General features: G+C 41.4%; 1 protein-coding gene across 1 annotated transcript in view; it reads right to left on the minus strand.

Moving 5' to 3' along the window:
* F9 (coagulation factor IX) overlaps positions 1 to 17,630 on the minus strand; it is a 36,984-nt gene extending 19,354 nt beyond the window's left edge. Inside the window, exons 1-6 of the mRNA XM_038748467.1 lie at positions 17,529 to 17,630; positions 15,112 to 15,275; positions 14,872 to 14,896; positions 9,885 to 9,998; positions 5,725 to 5,853; positions 1,037 to 1,284 (exon numbers count right to left, since the gene is read on the minus strand). Coding sequence (XP_038604395.1) covers positions 1,037 to 1,284; positions 5,725 to 5,853; positions 9,885 to 9,998; positions 14,872 to 14,896; positions 15,112 to 15,275; positions 17,529 to 17,601 — 753 coding nt within the window. The 5' untranslated portion in view covers positions 17,602 to 17,630. The remainder of the gene's footprint in view (positions 1 to 1,036; positions 1,285 to 5,724; positions 5,854 to 9,884; positions 9,999 to 14,871; positions 14,897 to 15,111; positions 15,276 to 17,528) is intronic.
* Between the last annotated feature and the right edge of the window lie 2,848 nt (positions 17,631 to 20,478).

Genomic DNA, 20,478 nt, shown 5'->3' on the forward strand with positions numbered 1-20,478 from the left:
ATCAAGAGGGTTGAGATGCTTTTAGAGAAAGACAGAATGGAAAGACCAGGGCTCGCCTGTCTGAAAAGACCGAGGCAGTTAGGGAACCCTATTGAAATTTACACTGTTCTGTTCACACATCTCATGATTTTGTAATGAGTGCCATTGTTTACCAAATCCCATAACACAAAGTTGAGGAGAAAGCCGAATGTGGTAGCTTCAAGACAAACATAAAAAAAAAACCAAGACACTTTTGCACATATTTGGTGGTAAGCAAGTGGAGTTCATGACCACAGGAAGTTGTGCAGATGAAAGCATTGTCTGTCAATGTAAAAATGTTATTAATTATTATTATTACTGTACTTGTTAAGCACTTACTATGTCCCAAACACTGTAGTATAAGCACTGGGTAATAATAATAACAATAGTGATGGTATTTATTAAGCGCTTACTATGTTCAAAGCACTGTTCTAAACGCTGGGAAGGTTACAAGGTGATCAGGTTGTCCCACATGGGGCTTGCAGTCTTAATCCCCATTTTCCAGATGAGGGAACTGAGGCACAGAGAAGTGAAGTAACTTGCCCAAAGTCACACAGCTAACAAGTGGTGGAGCTGGGATTTGAACCCATGACCTCTGACTTCAAAGCCCATGCTCTTTCCACTGAGCCACGCTGCTTCTCTTGATATAAGGTAATCAGGTTAGACATAGTCACTGTCCCACATAAGGCTCACAGTCCAAGTAGGAGTAAGATTTAATCCCCATTTTACAGAAGAGGAAACTGAAGCACAGAGAAGTTTTGTCTTGCCACAAGTGGCCGAGCTGAGATTAGAACCCAGGTTCTCTGACTCCCAGGCTTATGCCCTTTCCACTAGGCAACACTGCTTCCTGAATAGATCAGTCATCGATAATCATGGAAGCAGCATTAAGCATAAAAATTAAGGGCAAATAAAATGGAGAAGAAAACAGGCAATATAAGGCTTGATGGAGGCACCTTAAGATTCTTTTCATTCAACCTTACAAATATAGCAGAAGATCGACTGTCCCTCTGAACCTTACCTGCCAGGGGATTTCACCCTTCATAGCATCTTCTCCGCCTACAACTCGAGTAAGCTTTTTATGCACTGGTGTGATCTGAGTGACTTCGTCTGTCACAGGGGTGGTTTGATTGACTTCCTTTACAGAGACTTGATCGACAGTCACTTCCTCCTCAGTAGAATTTAAGTCCATGTTGAAGAAAATATTTTCACCACGTGTGTACTTTTTATTAGACAGAGGAACCACAGCTCTTCCACAGGGAAATGGCACTGTTAAAAGCAAGAAAATGTTACTATGTGTTTCTTCACTCATCGAAAACTTATATATTTGTTACAAGGAATAAAGTAAGATATAATATATCTATCTGCCTCTACATTATCCACATTAGCCTGAAGGCCAGTCAATGGATGTAGGCTGCAACAACACAATTCACGTTTGAAATTTTTTGTGAAATATCTGTAAATTCCATAAATTCATTACAAAAATTGTCCATTTAGGAAACAGTAAATAAACATATAATAAGAGTAAAACATTACTCTTATTAGGCATTTTGACTTCTCTTTTGGAGAGGGTCAGTGATGAGAAGCAGCATGGCCTACCAGAAAAAGGGTGGGCCTGGGAGTCAGAGGACCTGGGTTCTAATCCAGGCTCTCCCACTGGCCTGCTGTGCTACCTGGGCAAATCCCAACTTCTCTGGGCTTCAGTTTCCTCATCAATAAAATGGAGATTCAATACCCATTCTCCCTCCTGTTTAGATTGGGAGCTTATGTAGGATTGTCTGATCTGATCTGATTATCTTGTATCTACTCCAGTGCTTGGCACACACTAGGCCTTTAGTGCATCATTTAGTATTCTTTATGTTAAGATAAGGTCACATCACACAATGCTCATTTCAGCATTGACTCACAGGCCATGTCTCTGGAGATAAGAGGTTCTTGGCAAGTGTCAACCTCATTTGAGTTTTTTTAATATCAATCAATCAATCGTATTTATTGAGCACTTACTGTGTGCAGAGCACTGTACTAAGCACTTGGGAAGTACAAGTTGGCAACATATAGAGACAATCCCTACCCAATAGTACTTGTTAAGCGCTTACTATGTGCTAGGCACTGTACTAAGCACTGGGGTAGGTACAGGACAAATCAGGTTGGACATAGTCCCTGTCCAACATGGGGCTCACAGTCTTAGTTGGAGAGAGGAGGATTTAATGTCCATTTTACAGAGGAGGAAACTGAAGCTCAGAGAAGTGGAGTGACTTGTCCCAAGTCACACAGCAGACAAGTGGCTTGGCAGGGATTAGAACCCAGGTCCTCTGACTCCCAGACCCCTGTTCCCACACTTCTTCACTTAGAGTTAGAACAGTGAGTTCCAGCTGAGTTCCCAGTTGGGCTTTGCCAGGTGACCAGGTAGTGCAAATATTTGCAGCCGATTGAGCTTACCCAAAATTATAGTTCAGAGCCTCAGCCTCTTTTGGCTTACCTCATTGGTAAAGTCTCAAGAGGGCGCAGTACACCTTAAAATCAGAATTACAACTCCCTGATTATTTAAACAATATTTCCCCTATTCTCTTCTGTAATAGTTTTCATTGTTGCTAAAGGTCTATTGCAGAATGAGAAGTTCTGACAAGATTTTTATAAAGTCCACTTTTCAAAAGATAGTTCTCCAGCAAGATCCTGAGTCCCAAATGACATCAGGGGAGGGGGTCTCGAATGACAATATATCTCTTACACCATGGATTGTTGGCCCATCACTGTGGGGACCAAGTGACCCGTGACAGGGTCACTAACTGCGATAGGCCCTAGTGGCACTGGATCTTCGACAGATACATGACAAAAAGAATGGAGAAGTCCATTTGCTATAATTCAGACCCCAAAATGACTATTTGTACTGATAAAAAGTACCTGGATTTCTAAACTACACGTGTGCATCCCATCCCCACAGCACATCATCATCATCATCAATCGTATTTATTGAGCACTAACTATGTGCAGAGCACTGTACTAAGCGCTTGGGAAGTACAAATTGGCAACATATAGAGACAGTCCCTACCCAACAGTGGGCTCACAGTCTAAAAGGGGGAGACAGAGAACAAAACCAAACATACTAACAAAATAAAATAAATAGGATAGATATGTACAAGTAAAATAAATAAATAGAGTAATAAATATGTACAAACATATATACATATATACAGGTGCTGTGGGGAAGGGAAGTAGGTAAGATGGGGGGATGGAGAGGGGGTCGAGGGGGAGAGGAAGGAAGGTGCTCAGTCTGGGAAGGCCTCCTGGAGGAGGTGAGCTCTCAGTAGGGCCTTGAAGGGAGGAAGAGAGCTAGCTTGGCGGATGGGCGGAGGGAGGGCATTCCAGGCCCGGGGGATGACGTGGGCCGGGGGTTGATGGCGGAACAGGCAAGAACGAGGTACGGTGAGGAGATTAGCAGCAGAGGAGTGGAGGGTGCGGGGTGGGCTGTAGAAGGAGAGAAGGGAGGTGAGGTAGGAGGGGGCGAGGTGATGGAGAGCCTTGAAGCTGAGGATGAGGAGTTTCTGCCTGATGCGCAGATTGATTGGTAGCCACTGGAGATTTTTGAGGAGGGGAGTAATATGCCCAGAACGTTTCTGGACAAATAATAATAATAATGGCATTTATTAAGCGCTTACTATGTGCAGAGCACTGTTCTAAGCGCTGGGGAATTTACAAGGTGATCAGGTTGTCCCACGTGGGGCTCACAGTCTTCATCCCCATTTTACAGATGAGGGAAGTGAGGCCCAGAGAAGTTAAGTGACTTGCCCAAAGTCACACAGTTGACAAGTGGTGGAGCCGGTATTTGAACCCATGACCTCTGACTCCAAAGCCCGGGCTTTTTCCACTGAGCCACGGTGCTTCACGTATGTATATATCTGTAATTTGTTTATTTATTTCTGTATTTATATTAATATTTGTCTCCCCCTCTAGACTGTGAGCTCATTGAGGGCAGGGATATGTCTGTTATATTGTACTCGCTCATGCGCTCAGTACAGTGCTTTGTATATTACTATATGCAAATACTATTACTATAGCGCTCAATAACTACAATTGAATGAATGGATGTGCCAAATGTCCCACTTCTCTTGCTGCCACAGTTATTGTAGCAGGCATTCCTTTAGAAATGGGCTGTGCCAAAGTGTTAGATGGTGAGAAGTCATGAAATTAGATTCCATATATTTAGGTGTAAGTACTTGGTCCACAAACAAGAATAGAAAAGAGGGGGAAATTGTATTTAAGGACTGAAAGCTTTTTGCTTGATGTACTCTCTAAAGTATAAATATTTAAACTCAAGGAAGACAGAGACATTAAAACTTGGAGAATCTCTCAGATTCACCTTTTTATTTTAAGAATTTGCAAATGAAAGTTACAGCCTATGTTGGAGGCTTGGTTTTTCTGACCTAAAGATTCAGAATTTCTACTGAATTTTAGTGCAGCAGCATGGCTCAGTGAAAAAGAGCACGGGCTTTGAAGTCAGAGGTCATGGGTTCAAATCCCAGCTCTGCCAATTGTCAGCTGTGTGACTTTGGGCAAGTCACTTAACTTCTCTGTGCCTCAGTTCTCTGTGCCTCTGTACCTCAGTTACCCCATATGTAAAATGGGGATTAAGACTGTGAGCCCCCCGTGGGACAACCTGAGCATCTTGTAAATTCCCCAGTGCTTAGAACAGTGCTTTGCACATAGTAAGTGCTTAATAAATACCATTATTATTCCCCACGTGGGACAACCTGATCACCTTGTATCCCCCCAGCACTTCGAACAGTGCTTTGCACATAGTAAGCGCTTAACAAGTACCATTATTATTATAAGTGGTCTACTAAGGGAGGCAGTGTAACCTAGTGGGGTGATCACAGGATGAGGTCTAAGAAGATCCATGTTGTAGATCCTGATCTGTCACTGGCCTGCTGTGTTACCTTGGGCAAATCATTTAACCTCTCTGAGCTCCATTTTCTCATCTGTAAATGGGGATAAAATGTCTGCTGCCTTCCTTCTTTGATTGTGACCCCAGTATCTCTTCTGATTATTTTGTATTTTCCCCAGTGCTCAGCAGATAATCAACACTAAAGACGTACTATAATTTTTAATCTCAAGGGAATTTGGTCCATGGCAAGAAGGGTAGGAAAGCTGAACCCCAGGTTTAGTAGCATTTTACTTCAATTTCAGCTGAAATAATCCTGACTTTGGGCTTTTGCTTCAGTTTCCCTTAATGCAATCTGAACTCTGTTTCACTTTTTTTTTTAGCATGTTGCAATACTTTGTGGAACTTAATCTAGTGACCAAATAAAATGTCAAACTTTGGAAAAGTAAAGAAGGGGCATATTTAAAGAAAACCATTTCTTGCTAAAAATCTATTAAAAGCGTTTATGTGCATTTTCCCTACACAATCGGAAGTATTTCCTGTGGTGTAGTACAGATGATCATGGAAGGTTCTCCAGATATTTTCCCATATTAATATGCTCCTAGAATCCTATGACCCATCTCAATCAATTATTTATATTCAAATAATGTAAATGAAAAAAAATCACACAATGAGACTTTGACTTTCATTGAGTGTCCCTAGCCATTTAGAAACACTCAGTAGAGGAGGGCAGTGTAATAGGCGGGAAAGAGCTGATAAACATTTCTAAGGTTTAAAATAGCTTCTGGGAATTTTTTCTAGATGACTGGTATGAATAGAATAGATATGACCTGCTGGTTCACAAGATTTGTTGTCTTTTCCAAGTTGATATCCTGAAGCACAGGAACACGTCAGGTGATCGTCGGGGCTCTTGGCACAAAAATGCATGCATCTTCCATTATTAATTTTACAAGATTCCTCTGGGAAAAAAAAAGATAAAAACTGAAAAAAGAAAGAAAACATATTCTTAAGAAGATAAATTCTGCCCATCTAGAGAGCCAGCACTACCATTTTCTAAGTTTTAAGGGTCTTTTTTAGCCAATTAAGTATAAGGAACTAAACAATGCAGTAGAGGTCAGATCAGCAGTCCATACAAACCATTGTTTTCTCACTGACTGTGACACTTCAAGTAGTAATGATGATATTTATTGAAACCCACTGAGTGTAATACACTGTACTATGCACTGGGGAAAATACAACAGCAGCACAAACATTGCTGGCCTGTAAAGACAATGGATTTTATAACCTTGGAATTATTAGCTTCCTTGCTTTAAGCAGGTGAATTGACTTTAAGTCTGAAGATGCTAAATTGTAAACTCCCTGAGGGCAGGGATCATGTCTACTTTGCTGCAATCTAGAAAGTGCTTAGTACAGCACTCTTCTCAGAGTAAATGCTCAATAAATAATACTTGTAGTTTTCAAAATCATTAATTAATTGAAGAAAAAGCGCAACAGTCACCCTCCCTGCAATTATCCTTATAGTTAGGGATTTATCTTCTGACTTTCCCCATTTTTGTCTCCAGAGGTCCATTATGGAGTTATTGTGCATGAACCCACCAAAACTCTTCTTAAATTTCAGAGCTTTAGTACAATGCTCTGTACACAGAAAGTGCTCAATAAAAACCATTGATTGATACCCTATTTTTGCTCCTTGTCCCATATAACTTGACTGTAAAAGGACAAAATTCAGATAATTGACAGAAAAGAATCCTGGGGGAATGATCAACATAGGCACTCCATAAGCTTCTTGAGGACAGGGAATGTGTCTTCTGTCTCTAGTGTACTAACCCAAGGGCTTAGCTCTGTGTTCTGAATACAGTAAGTGCTTAATAAATATCATTGATTAAAGTCTTCCCATTATCCTATAGACTGTTACCTCATGGTGGGTAGGAAGCACATCTACCAACTCTGATGTATTGCTTTCTCCCAAGCACATGGTTCAGTGCTCTGCACACAGTAAGCCCTCAATAAATACCATTTATTGATAAATATGGTATTTATTGATAACCAGCACTGTAAGAATAGGCAACTCGAGACTGGAAAACCAAGAGCCACTTTTGGGGAGACTGCGGAGGCCACTAGGGATGCCTCCCCTGTCTTACGTAGACCCAAGGAGGACACAACTTAACCTCTTTTGACACAAGTGCAAAGCATCCGGGGTGTATAAAGGCCTAGGGAACATTGTGTATTTCAAGAATTACAGCATTCTATTGTGTTATAAAATAAAGTTAATAGATATAAAGAGAATTTTAAAAATGAAAGCCCTTCCCCAGACAAAGCCATCCTTGGCTATCTTCTTACACTAACTGACATTCCACAGAGAGGTGGGCTCCAAAGCAAGCAATACCAGGATAGGATGTTCTGCCAGTGAGGGTCTTGGTCAAATCCTGAAAGAAGGCAGGCTGGACAAAATAAGTCCGACAAGTCTGGCATTGATAAACTGAGTTGTCTTTCAAATGTCATGTGTTCTAGGCTTAAAACCTGATAGATATTGGGTGTCAGTTTCGTCAGTTTCCATATAAAAACTTTCCTTGTTTCATTGTTACCCAACTCCTCTGAAGCAGTGACCTAGATGAGATAATGTCTACTGGGTGCCTGTTTCCTCCTGCTGGAACAAAGTGCCTGCATTCACTTTGATTTTATTCTTTTAATGTGGCTTCTAATTTTGTACTTCCACTGCTATTTGTGTTCTCCATTCCCTCTTCCAAAAGTCTGCACTTTTGAATGAATGCACTCTGAATATTTTTCCTCATCAATCAATAGCATTTGCTGGGTTCCTAGTGTGTTCAGAGTACTGTACTGAGCCCTTGGGAGAGTACAAGAAAAAATAGTGTGTATTGATCCCTGCCCTCATGGGGTTTACAGTCTAGTAAGGGAGACAGATACTTTTTATGGGTGGCAATAATAGAGTATTTAAGTGCTTACGTAGAGAAGTAGGGCTGAAGTGGCAGTTGGGAGATATTTTGTAGAGAAATTATTTTTGCCTGCCATAATTAAAATCAAAGTAAAAAACCAATCTTCTATTAGCAAAGTGTTCCTTTCAATTGCATAGCATCCACACTTTATCAGTGGATTATAAACATGTAGCTCTTGCCCGTGTCTTAATTAGAATCCTTCAGGAGAGAAATGAAATTTTACTGGAAGACCTTGACTTATGACTTTCTGAGCTATGATGAAAGGCACTCCAACTTTCTAAATTTATGCGCTATTTCAGGTTTGCAGCATGTTGGCTTTGACTTTACCATCCCTTACAAAGCTGTAAGTAACATCCCTCATCCAGCCTTCCCCAGTGCTGGTCCATGATGCTCTGTTCTCCCCCTCCCACTCCCTCCCCCCACCCCCGCATCCCCCCTGCCCCATCCCCCATCTCCATACTCATCCCCCACCTTTCCATTGCCTGTTTAGCTTCTGTTATTTTATATTGCACTATATTGTATTTGGCAGTCCTGTCCCCTCCAAAGCCTCTCGGTCCCTGTTCTCTGGGGCTGGGGATGACAGGAGATGGAGAAGGATAGGGTCCCAAGTGGGTTATCACCTTGGACTTTTTTCCTTGCTGACCACTTCTGATCTGTCACTACCACCACCACCACCTGCCTTTCCCCTATCCCACCCAGTTCCAGAAGAGGCCATCTCTCACACTCTCACAAAAAAAGAGCAGAAATAGAACACAGAGCAGGGCATGGAAGTACAGGGAGATGGGGAAGGACAGGGGAGGCAGGTTGGTTCAGAAATTCACTGCCTTTTATAACATTGTTCTGATGAGAAAATTGGTTTCAAGATGTATTCAACTTATGGCTCACTTTTCAGGGACAAACAGTGTCATAAGTCCAAGGACTTCCTTCGTTGGAGAAAAACAAACAGGCATTCATGCCAGGTTCTGGCCCAGTGCAGCCCTGAAGGAATGTTTGTTTCAAAAACATATTACAAGCAGAATCAAAGGGTCCCTCAGCTCCAAGAGTCAATGGCAAATATGCTATGATTGTTTTCTGCTAACTAAACTTTTAACTCTTGCAAGCTGATATCTAGTGAACTACAGAACAAGTCAGAGTGTCAGACAGTGCTGATTGCTTGGAACAAGCTCTTTTTGTTTTCCACACCATTTTTGAATTTCATCCGATGTGGCCGAAACCAGCTATTTGAATTGTTTTCAGACCACTGAAACGATGAGTTTCACTGAAACTGAAACCACTGAGCCCCCTCCTTCCTCTCCCCCATTCCCCCTCTCCATCCCTGCCGCCTTACCTCCTTCGCTTCCCCACAGCACCTGTATATATGTATATATGTTTGTATGTATTTATTACTCTATTTATTTATTTATTTTACTTGTACATATCTATTCTATTTATTTTATTTTGTTAATATGTTTTGTTTTGTTCTCTGTCTCCCCCTTCTAGACTGTAATCCCACTGTTGGGTAGGGACCATCTCTATATGTTGCCAACTTGTACTTCCCAAGCACTTAGTACAGTGCTCTGCACACAGTAAGTGCTCAATAAATACGATTGATTGATTGATGGCTATCCCAAAGCAGTTTTTGATACTCTAAAGAGTTTCAAAAACTACCATTTTGTAACAAGAATGCCTGAAATGATATAACTAACTACAGGTTCACATTATAGAGCAAAGTCATTGATTAAATGATGACAAAGAGCCACGTTCAGAAATGATGTAAAATTTTGTGGATGATGTGCAAAGTATTTGTGTGAAAAAGCATCTCTTCTGTGAAGAAAAATCCCAAGGGGTCTCAATTCAAGAGTCAAGTTTGTGTAGGCAAGATTTAGGTACATAATTAGTCTTTATAAATCATATATGAAAACATAATTGTAAAAGCAATGGCTGGGCTTGAACATTTGGAAATGTACATTGTAAAAGAATTATATACTTTTTTTCAGAAGATTTTCATTCACTTTAGTAGAAAAACTTTAAATCATAAATATTTTATTAGTACATACCCAATTCACAGTTTTTTCCTTCAAATCCTGGTAGACACCAGCATTCATAGGCATTAATGTCATCCTTGCATTGGCCTCCATTTAAACATGGATTGGAATCACACTGGTTTCCATCTGTGAGCCAGATCAAAAAAGAATGTGTCCATAAGTTACTGATAATGGTCTATTTGACTATCAAATGAAAACAAGCTTTTAAAAAGTTGGAAAGAATAAATAAAGTATTTACTGGAGATGTAGTGTGTCAACCACTGGTCTAGGAACTGAAAAAAAATGTTTCATAGGATACAAATGTCCCAGTCTCTTTATATTTCTGGGAACTTCTCCACTGACAATTAGGCTACTTGAAATTCAATGCCCTCCCAAGCAAGTCTAGGCAAGAAAGGTAAAAGGAATGTGGAAAGAGGAAAGATAGGAACCAGAAGGAACCATTTGAAAACCTAGCCTTTCCTCACACAGAGTTCCTCCTCAGCCAGTACTACAAAGAGCTTCAGGGAAGGAGCAGAACACCCAAGGAGGGGGAGGCGAGAGATGGAGGAGGGGGAGGCGAGAGATGGAGGAGGGGGAGGCGAGAGATGGAGGAGGAAGAGGAAGAAAAATAGGAGGAGCAAGATTAGCATGCCTCAGGATTTTGGGGAGATGAAAGGCAAAAGAGGAAATGATAACATGACAATAAGAAATAAAAATATTCACATAGGGACAGATGGAAAAACTGAGAAAATTAAAGTTGAAAAAGCTCTAAGGAGCAGGAAAAGATTTTTTCGGTCAATGTGGGAAAGGAAATGCTGCCATAAGAAAAGAAAAAAACAATTGCATGCCATAGAAAAGCGTTATAAATATGTTACGGTTTAAGATGAATTGGAAAAAAGATGTCCTTGTTTCTTCATGTGTCCAATCAATGATTGGCATTTATTGAGGTATCTATTATGGCAGAGAATTGGGCTTAAGGGAGAGTACAAAACAGTTGATATCCTGGCCTCAAGTAGTTTCTCTCTCTCTCTCTTTTAAAATGGTATTTGTTAAGCGCCTGTATATTCCAGGCACTGTACTAAGCACTGGGATAGATACAAACTAATCCATCTGGATACAGTCCATGTCCCACATGGGGCTCACCCTTTTCTTCCCCATTTTACAGATGAGGTAACTGAGGCACTGAGAAGTTAAAAGACTTGACCAAGTTCACACAGCAAATAAATGGTGGAGCCAGGCTTAGAACCCTGGTCCTTCTAACTCACAGGCCCATGCTGTCTCCACTAGGCCACACTGCTTCTCTTCTCTCATTTTTTTTGTAATTTCAAATTTTGCTCCCAGATTTTAAATATAAATTAGGTTTGAGTGAAGCATAGCTTATTCCACCATGGAGCACATTTCACCCTGCCAAGCATAGAGTTTTAGATTTAAAAAAACCATGTCGATCTCTGTTGGTCTATATGAAACTGGAGTGTCATTCACAGTGAAAGAAGGAAATTCATTTGGCTTTTCACCAAAACGAGGAATGAAGCATCTCAACTTGGTCCAGATTCTGAACTGGGAATTAATCTCACCAAATAATTCTTACGTGTCCTGTTCTTTATCCCGGGTAGGAGGTGAATAGAAGGACTGTACAATTCCACAATCATGGCCTTGTCTTTTCTAATCAGCTCTAGAGGCACATCTAGCTTTTCCTCCTGATACTTGCTTCATTCAATCAGTGATATTAATTGTCCCCTGGATTGTAAACTCGTTGAAGGCAGGGAATGTAACTGCCAACTCTGTTGTATTCTCCCAAGTGCTTTGTACAGTGCTTTGCACATAGTACGTTCTCCATAAACACTGTTGATGACGAGAATGCTTATTATAGCAGACCACTGTACTTGGGAGGGTACAGTACAATAGCATTGGTAGGCACAATTCCCAAACAGTAGTTCAACAGCAAACTCTTGCCTGTTTGTTTGTCTGTCCTTTAGCAGCCTTGAAATCTAATCCCCCTTCCACAAAAATGGCCTTTTCCCAAGGAAGTCTGTTTGCCACAAATATAAATACATTCCATCCACTTGTTTAATGGCAGCATGTCTTTGTAGGAATAATTTGTCTCAGCTATATGGGAGAAAAATTTTTTTCAGATTCATCTTCCCTGACTCTCAGAATTGGCCAGAAGGATCAGCTACATTTGCATTTTGTACTTACATTAACAATTCTGAATTATTTAAGATGTTTCATGGAGAGGGTCTGGGCTTTTAGCCAGATACAAAACAGCACATTTGCTGAAACGTATCTTTCAAACTAGTTTCATTTTATTGTACAATTGCAACTTCTCTGGGTGCCCACTTGTAGGTACTTTGGGGTAAGGAGAAGCCCACAGAGTCAAAGGCAAGAGGCCCAATCTTCCTCCAGGGAGCATTTTTAGACTCTAGAATACCACCGAGGAAATAAGCCACTATTAGTTGGAAACTTCTATGAGAGTAGAGGCTTCAACTTTGTTATATAAAATGCTTGGCACAAAACTGATGGAGATATTCCTGCAGTTCAGTCCAGTGCTATTCCCAGTGAAGCCATGGGATGGGTATATCTTCAGCCTCTCTCATTCATTTGGTGTCCCTACCAAACCTGCCATCCTTGAGCATTCAATGGGCATTGTGGGGTTCTCTCCACCCTTCAATTCTATTCACTGCTCTGATGGAAGGGTCATGTTGGAAGGAGGGGCTGGAAGCTAGTGAAGACATAACTTGCACGTCTTCCCCTTTCTGGCTTGCCTGTTAGCACCTTTATTGGCTGTCATTGGCAAGCACAAGCCTCCTCTGCCTGGTGCTGTCACTCAGGAAAGCCTTATAATAATAATAATAGCATTTATTAAGTGCTTACTATGTGCAAAGCACTGTTCTAAGTGCTTTAGTTTCTTTCTTCTTTACTCAAACCATCTGCCACCTGACGTTAACCTTTGCCTGTCTCCCCTCACTGTACCCTAGCTCCACTCTTCTAAGCATCGATTTGGGGGGAAAAAATCCAGAACCTCTTTACATTCCCCCATCCCACCTGGGGAAGACTTAAGCCTCAAAATCTCAAACAGGGGTCTCCCCCCTACCCCCAACCTAACCTTTCCTCCTCACCTTGCCCCTTCTCTGCCACACAGTTCCCTGCAACCTATGCTGCCTAGCTCACCCACACTAATTGAGGGGCAGTGGGGGGTAGTACTTCCCAAGTGCTTTGCACAGTGCTCTGCACACAGTAAGTGCTCAATAAATATGACTGAATGAATGAATGGTGAGGAGGAGGAAGAGGGGGAGAAAGTGAGACTAGTAGATTGGAAAGTAGATGGGGTAACCAATAATAAAAGCGATAACTATAGTATTTCTAAGGAGCATACTATGTGCCAAGTACTGCACTAATAACTGACTTAGATACCATATAAGTAGATTGGATACAGTTCCTAACCCGCAAGGTGCTCCCAGTCTAAGAGGAAAGGAGAACAGGTATTTTAGCCTCATTTTACAGAGGAGGAAACTGAGACACAAAGAAGTAAGTGACCTGACCAAGGTCACAAAGCAGATAAGGAGCAGAGCTGCGATTAGAACCCAGGACCCCTGATTCCCAGGTTTCGTGCTCTTTCTACTGGACCGCACTCCTTTTCAAATGTTGGGAAAATTAATATGAATCGCTTACCTGGGGAACAGGTGGCAGAGACAGGGAGATTTACGTTGTGCTCATCAGAGATGGCTAGTTGAGATACCCTTCTGTTGCTTAACCAGTTCTTCCAGCTGAGAGGCACGGGGTATGCAGGTGTTGATAGTAATGACCCAGGCCCACGGCTATCCTCTTCATATTTGCCCTGGTTTCAAATTCTACTGCCTGGTAGTGCACCCAATGGCAGTGCTCAGGCAGGCACCTGTATTACCTGCTCCTAATATGACCTAACTACAATGGACTAGGACCTCAAAGTCAACTAGTCAACACATGTGCAGAGATAACTCATAAAACTGGCAATATTTCATCTGACAAGCAGCAGGGGACATTTGTGCTAATACTGTACTGACCACTAAAAAATGGAAAGATTGAAACATTTTAACAGGAAAGGTTTAGGGGCTTATGAAAGCTGGACCTTTTCTAGGGGAAATCTTTGTGTTTTTTTTTACAAGTTCCAAGCAGGTAATAGGAAAAGAATCTCTGTTAGGTAGGTAAAACTTAAGGGGGCTCACAGTGGTGACATATTTTTTGCAGCTAATAATAATGATTGTGGCATTTTAAAAAATAATTACTATGTACAAAGCACTGTCCTAAGAACTGTTGTAAATATAGGATAATCAGATTGGACACAGCCCCTGACCCAGATGGAGTTCACAGTTTAAGGGGGAGGGAGACTAGGGAGACTCATCTTCCTTTTATAGATGAGGAAATTGAGGCACAGATAAATTAAATGACTTGCTCATGGTCACACAGCAGACAAGTGGCAAAGGCAGGATTAAAACCTAGGTTTCTGGCTCCCAAGCCCGTGCTCTTTCCTCTAGGCCATCCCATATTGTAACTTGTACACTTTTAGAAGTGCCTAGTTTTTTTATTTGGCTTTTTTTTGGTGGTGTTTTATTTTTAATGATATTTGTTATTTGCTAACTATGTGCCAGGCACTGTACTAAGCACTGGGGTAGATACAAGATTACCGGGTTGGACGCAGTCCATGTCCCACCTGGGGCTCACAGTCTTAATCCCCATTTTACAGATGAGGAAACTGAGGGACCAAGAAGTTAAGTGACTTGCCCAAGTCATACAGGAGGCAAGTGGCAGAGTTGGGATTAGAATCCAGTCCCTCAGACTCCCAGCCCCATGCTCTTTCCACTAGGCATATTTACTGAAGATAAATATGAGCTGTTTTTCAAAGATAATAGTTTTCCTGGACCAATAATTACAGGACCAAACACTGTCATATTCTCTTTGATGGACCCAATTTTTAAGCTATGTATCCAAAGATTACCTCATTAGTGTCTTATATATTTTTTAGAAGATGAAATGAATTACTTACCAAGATACTGCTTCCAAAATTCTGTCTATAATGAAAAAGTGATAAAAATTAAGTTACATTTTAAAATATGTAAATTGCTTGTTCCCTTTCAAGAACTGTGTGGTATAGCACAGGTTGCCCACATACAACATAATGTACAAATTGTGTTTCAGAAGTTCAAATAGCAGTTTCTTGGCTATGCAGTCCTTTCTGCAGATCCCCCTTCCCCACCCAAATGAGAAAGATTGTTGAAATGCTCACAGTTTTCTCTGTGTTTTCAAAAACTTCTCGTGCTTCCTCAAAGCTGCATTTTTCTTCGATACACTCTCTCTCTAGGTTTCCTTGAACAAACTCTTCGAGTTTACCCGAATTATACCTCCGTATCCGATGAAGGACTTTGGCGGCACGTTCACGATTAATAAAAACTACAATTTAAAGAGAAATACTCAGTGGTCCCAGAAAAGAAATGCGTCATCATACGAGCCTTAGATTTATCCCAGGAAAAACTTGATTGTCAATAACAACCACTCCATTTAATCACACATACTGAATTTGAGCTCCCCAATTTTACTTTCATTTTTTTTTTGTCTGGGCAGTCATAGCAATCCAGGGGCAGGTGACTCTGTTGTTGCTGGAGGAAGGGCCCAGAGAGGCAAAATTACTAATAGAAAATACCAAGTTGCAGGTGTTCTTTTGAGGTGATGTACTGCCTTTCTCATATTTGAGGATGCACTTGCCTAAGCAACTTCACAGTCAGGACACCCAGTTAAATTTCAGTGGCAGTGATACCTTCTCTGTGATTGACTGAAACTCAAAAAATACCCTTAGGTCCTTTGTCTTAAATATAATGACTCTTCATTCCTAGAAAGTTATGTGACATAGTGTTCAGAGTGTTCCTGTGGCATCTGGAAATTGGCTTAAGCTCTTGACTCCCAAGATCCAATGCCTTAAATTCAACTGAATTTCTGTCCATTCAATTGTATTTATTGATTGCTTACTTTGTGCAGAGCACTGTACTAAGTGCTTGAGAGAGTACAACCTAACAGTAGACAGACACATTCCCTGTCCACAACAATCTTACAGTCTAGGGGATTGTAAACTCCAAAAAGTTCAGGCTCTCAACCTGGGTACGGCAATCTGAGTCAAGAAACAGAAGTTCTCTGAGATGTTAGAAGTTGTTGGAATATGTTCATGCCAGTCCAGAGACGCTCTGATGCCACACAAACAACTCTAGGTGCTTGTCAGATAAGACTCCTCCAGTCATAATGGGGTTGTCCCTTTCTGGGGAATGACTCTGCATGCTCTGACTTGGGAATTATCAATCAATCAATCAATTGTATTTATTGAGCACTTGTGTGCATAGAACACTGTTCTAAGCACTTGGGAGAGTGCAATATAATAGAGTCGGTAAACCTGTTCCCTGCCCACAAGGATTATTTGCAGATAAATTTGGTCCCTGGAATTATTTACCACCTTTTAAAGTTGTTTTTTTTCCACAATATGATCCTTTTCCCCTTAGACACCATCCCTGCAAATAATAATAATAATTGTGGGCTTTGTTAAGTGTTTACTAGTGCCAGGCACTGTACTAAGCTTTGGGGTAGATACAAGGTAATTGTGTCAGACACAGTCCCCACCCCACATAGTCTTAATCACAGTATTAATCCCCATTTTACAGATGATGTAACTGAAGCACAAAGAAATGAAGTAGTGAAGTGACTTGCCCAAGTCACACAGCAGACAAGTAGTGGAGGTGGGATTAGAACCCAGGTCCTCTGACTCCCAAGCCTGTGCTCTTTCCACTAGGCAAGAACTTAAAGGATAAAAAAAATACCACAAATTGGGAAACAAGTTCTTATTCTTTGGTTGACTACCAAGTCTTGCTCTCCCTGCCAAGAATCCATACTGAGCTTTACTGTCCAGAGGCACAGGAGTCAGATTCATAACTCACCACAAGATAAAAATGACCCTTTCCTGTGACCAAAATTGCGGTTGGATGTCACTGCTTTTTATTTAAAAGTTAATGGTACTAAACAGAACTGTGCATTTCCAGAGAAAGCAGTTTCCTCAACTTTAAGTGAGGATTAAATCCTACTCCCTCCTGTTTAGACTGTGAGACCCATGTGAGACAGTGACTGGGTCTAACCTGATTAACGTGTATCTACCCCAGCACTTAAAACAATGCTTGACACATGGTTCTCACTTAACAAACACCATTTGAAAAAATGAAACAATGCAGACTTACAAGTGTCCCATTCATAGAGTAGAAATATGAAGTAATATATCACTCTAACTTGGATCTGACTGGAAAATTGGAAAACAGTGGCATTTTCCCCGGGTAGTTTTCATTTTGGAATCAAGGTGCACACTGTCATGTCTCTTAGGATACTGTTGCTTCTACTTTTTCTCCAGATTGACGCTTTTATACAATAACATTTCTACGTTTTTGAAGTGCAAACTTAAACATGGTAAAGTCAAATCTGAAAGACATCTAAATATTCTGAGATAATTTCTCAAAAGAAATAACTATATTCACTAGAGAAACAATTGGCAAAACAACAGTTGTGCAAAGCGACTGTTAAACATTGCTGCCAAACCTTGCTGAAACATAGAATGAAAATATACTTCTTTACGTGACCCCAAATAATCAAAATCAATAGGTATTTAAAAGAACAAACCTGTACATTCAGCACTGAAGAGATATCCCACAAGACAAATGGTAATTATGGCAGATTTTCCTGCCATTTTCATGTACTGCAAACCCTTGCTAATGAATTGTGCAAGCGGAGGAAGTTGATCAATGATTCCAAAGGGCAAACATGTTTATTTATGCCTGGTAACCAGTGTCAGACTATTTGAACGAGTTCTCAGGATGGTGTAAGGCAGGGTGGGGGTGGTGATAGGTTAAGGTAGTAGGGAAGAGAGAAGAAAGTGGGGAGTGGTCTCTGCCAGGTGGGTCCGGCCCCTCTCAGATGTCACTTGCCTCACGTCTTTTGCCTAGGGAGAGTGGGGCTACTATTGTCCCTCTTGCTTTTGATGCTTTGCCAAGAGGACGGAACGAGACAATTTTGTGGGGTTGTGGTCACTCCTCATTAGTAGCACAACATTTCAGGACTCTCTAGAGGTGATAAACATCATTCATCTGTTAAATTTAAGTAAGGAGAAGGCTGGGGGCGAGAGGCCCCTGGTCAGGGTTAACTCAGCTGAGAACATTCTGAACAGCTCAGTTCACTGAACTGCCATCTTCTCCTCCCAGTCCAGTGAGGTCTAGAGCTGAAAGGCTGTTGTGCCCAGATTTCCCTTCCCCTCACCACTTCTTTCTCCACTGTACTCGTGGGTGGCTCTGTTTTCAGTATATCTTCCTGAGGTAAGAGTATGACCCAGCAGAGATGCTGCTGTTCTCTGCAGCTCCCTTCTACATTCCGAGAAGGAATTGTGTTTGTGCTTTAGCCTGGTTGACCTCAGTTGTTTCCCAGGGGCAATCCGAGAACATCATGTTTTCTTGCGGACTGGGGAGTTTGGTATGAAAGACACATTTTTACACAAGGGGATGAAGAAATAGCAGTTGCAGCAGGGAGTTAATCTCACAGTTGACTGAGATGGGAAGATGGCAACAGGGAAACTCCATGATGAACTGGTTCCCGCGGGATTAACTCAGGAGCTCAGAGAGCTAGGAAGGAACCCTGAGCACCCCTCAGTGTGCCATCCAGCCATTTGAACTGCCACCACTGCAGTCCCCAGCAAGAGCTGCCCTCAAATGAGCAGTGTGGCCTAGTGGAAAGAGCACAAACCTGGAAGTCAGAGGATCTAATCTAATCCTAGCTCTGGCAGTTGCCTGCTGTGTGAATTTGGTCAAGTCACTTAACTTCTGCTTAGAACAGTGCTTTGCACATAGTAAGCGCTTAATAAATGCCATTATTATTATTATTATTCTCTGTGCCTCAGTTTTCTTAAGCATTCAATAAATATGATTGAATGAATAAAATGGGAATTCAATATTTTTTATCCTATTTAGACTGTGAGTCCCACATCTGTCCTGATTTACTTACATGTGCACAGCACTTAAATACATTACTATTATTACTACTACTACTTAAATATTAATAATTAACTTAATAATGATGATTGTGTTATTAGTATCTACCCCAGCGCAAAGAACAGTGCTGATAAATGGTAAGCACTTAACAAATACAATAATAATAATAATGATAATGATGGCCAGATTCTGAGCATTTACCCCAGTAGGAGTTGATGCATCCCTGGCTGTTGCCCTTAAGAAGAGAAAGTTTTATTCGATATCATAGTTGCCACCTTTTCATTTGAAATATGGGGCAAACTTGGGGTGGAGTGTTGAGGGTACTGGATTCATTCATTCAATCACATTTATTGAGCATTTGCTTGGCACACAGTAAGCGCTTAACAAATACCATCATCATTTACTGAGCACTTACTGTGAGAAGAGCACTGTACTAAGTGCTTGGGAAAGTACAATTCAATACATTCCCTACCCACAATGAGCTCAACCTACCCTCCATGTCATGCTATCCTCTCTTTCTCCTCCTCTTCCTCTTCCTCCACCCCTACTGCCACCACCATTGCTGTTGCAGCTTCTCTCTTTCTGAGCAGGCTCCAGGGCCAGGGCAGAGGCTCTTCATATCCCCCAGCCCCAAAAACCACCAGCATGGACCATTTGAAGTCACTGGGGAGGCTAAGTCCCATGGGGTTGATTAGTCTCTAAACCCTTTCCAGATCCATCACTGCCCTCACCATCCAATCAGTCAATCATTCATTCATTCATTCATTCATTCAATTGTATTTATTGAGTGCTTACTGTGTGCAGAGCACTGTACTAAGCACTTGGGAAGTACAAGTTTGCAACATATAGAAACGGTCCCTACCCAACAGCGGGATCACAATCTAGAAGGGGGAGACAGACAACAAAACAAAACATATAAACCAAATAAAATAAATAGAATAAATATGTACAAGTAAAATAAATAAATAAATAGAGTAATAAATATGTACAAACATATATACATATATACAGGTGCTGTGGGGAGGGGAAGGAGGTAAGGTGGGGGGGGATGAGGAGGGGGATTGGGGGAAAGAAAGGAGGGGGCTCAGTCTGGGAAGGCCATCATATTTATTGAGCGCTTATGTGGGCAGACCACTGCACTAAATTCTTGGGAGGATCCAATAAAACAAGATAACGGAGTTGGTAGACACATTCCCTACCCACGATGAGCTTACATTCTAGAGGGGGAGACAGACATTAATGTAAATGAACAAAATAGGGGTATGTACATAAGTGCTGTGGGACTAAAGCCGATTGTAAGTAGCTTCTGTTCAGTTCGGAGGTGGATGGGCAACCAATGGAAGTTCTTGGGGGAAGCATGGACTGAACATTTTTGAAGAAAAATGATCTGGGCAGCAGACAGAAGTATGGACTGGAGTGGGGAGAGACAGGAGACAGGGAGGTCAGCAAGGAGGCTGCTAGAGCAATCAAGATGGGATACTTGGTAGCAGTTTGGATGGAGAGGAAAGAATGGATGTGTCATCAGCTAACCAATAGCAGCAGTAGACCTGGTTCAGTTGGCCTGTCCTGAGCCAACCTCAGAGGGGCTGCCA

The sequence above is a fragment of the Tachyglossus aculeatus genome, chromosome 6 (assembly GCF_015852505.1).
Source record: "Tachyglossus aculeatus isolate mTacAcu1 chromosome 6, mTacAcu1.pri, whole genome shotgun sequence".
NCBI lineage: Eukaryota > Metazoa > Chordata > Mammalia > Monotremata > Tachyglossidae > Tachyglossus > Tachyglossus aculeatus.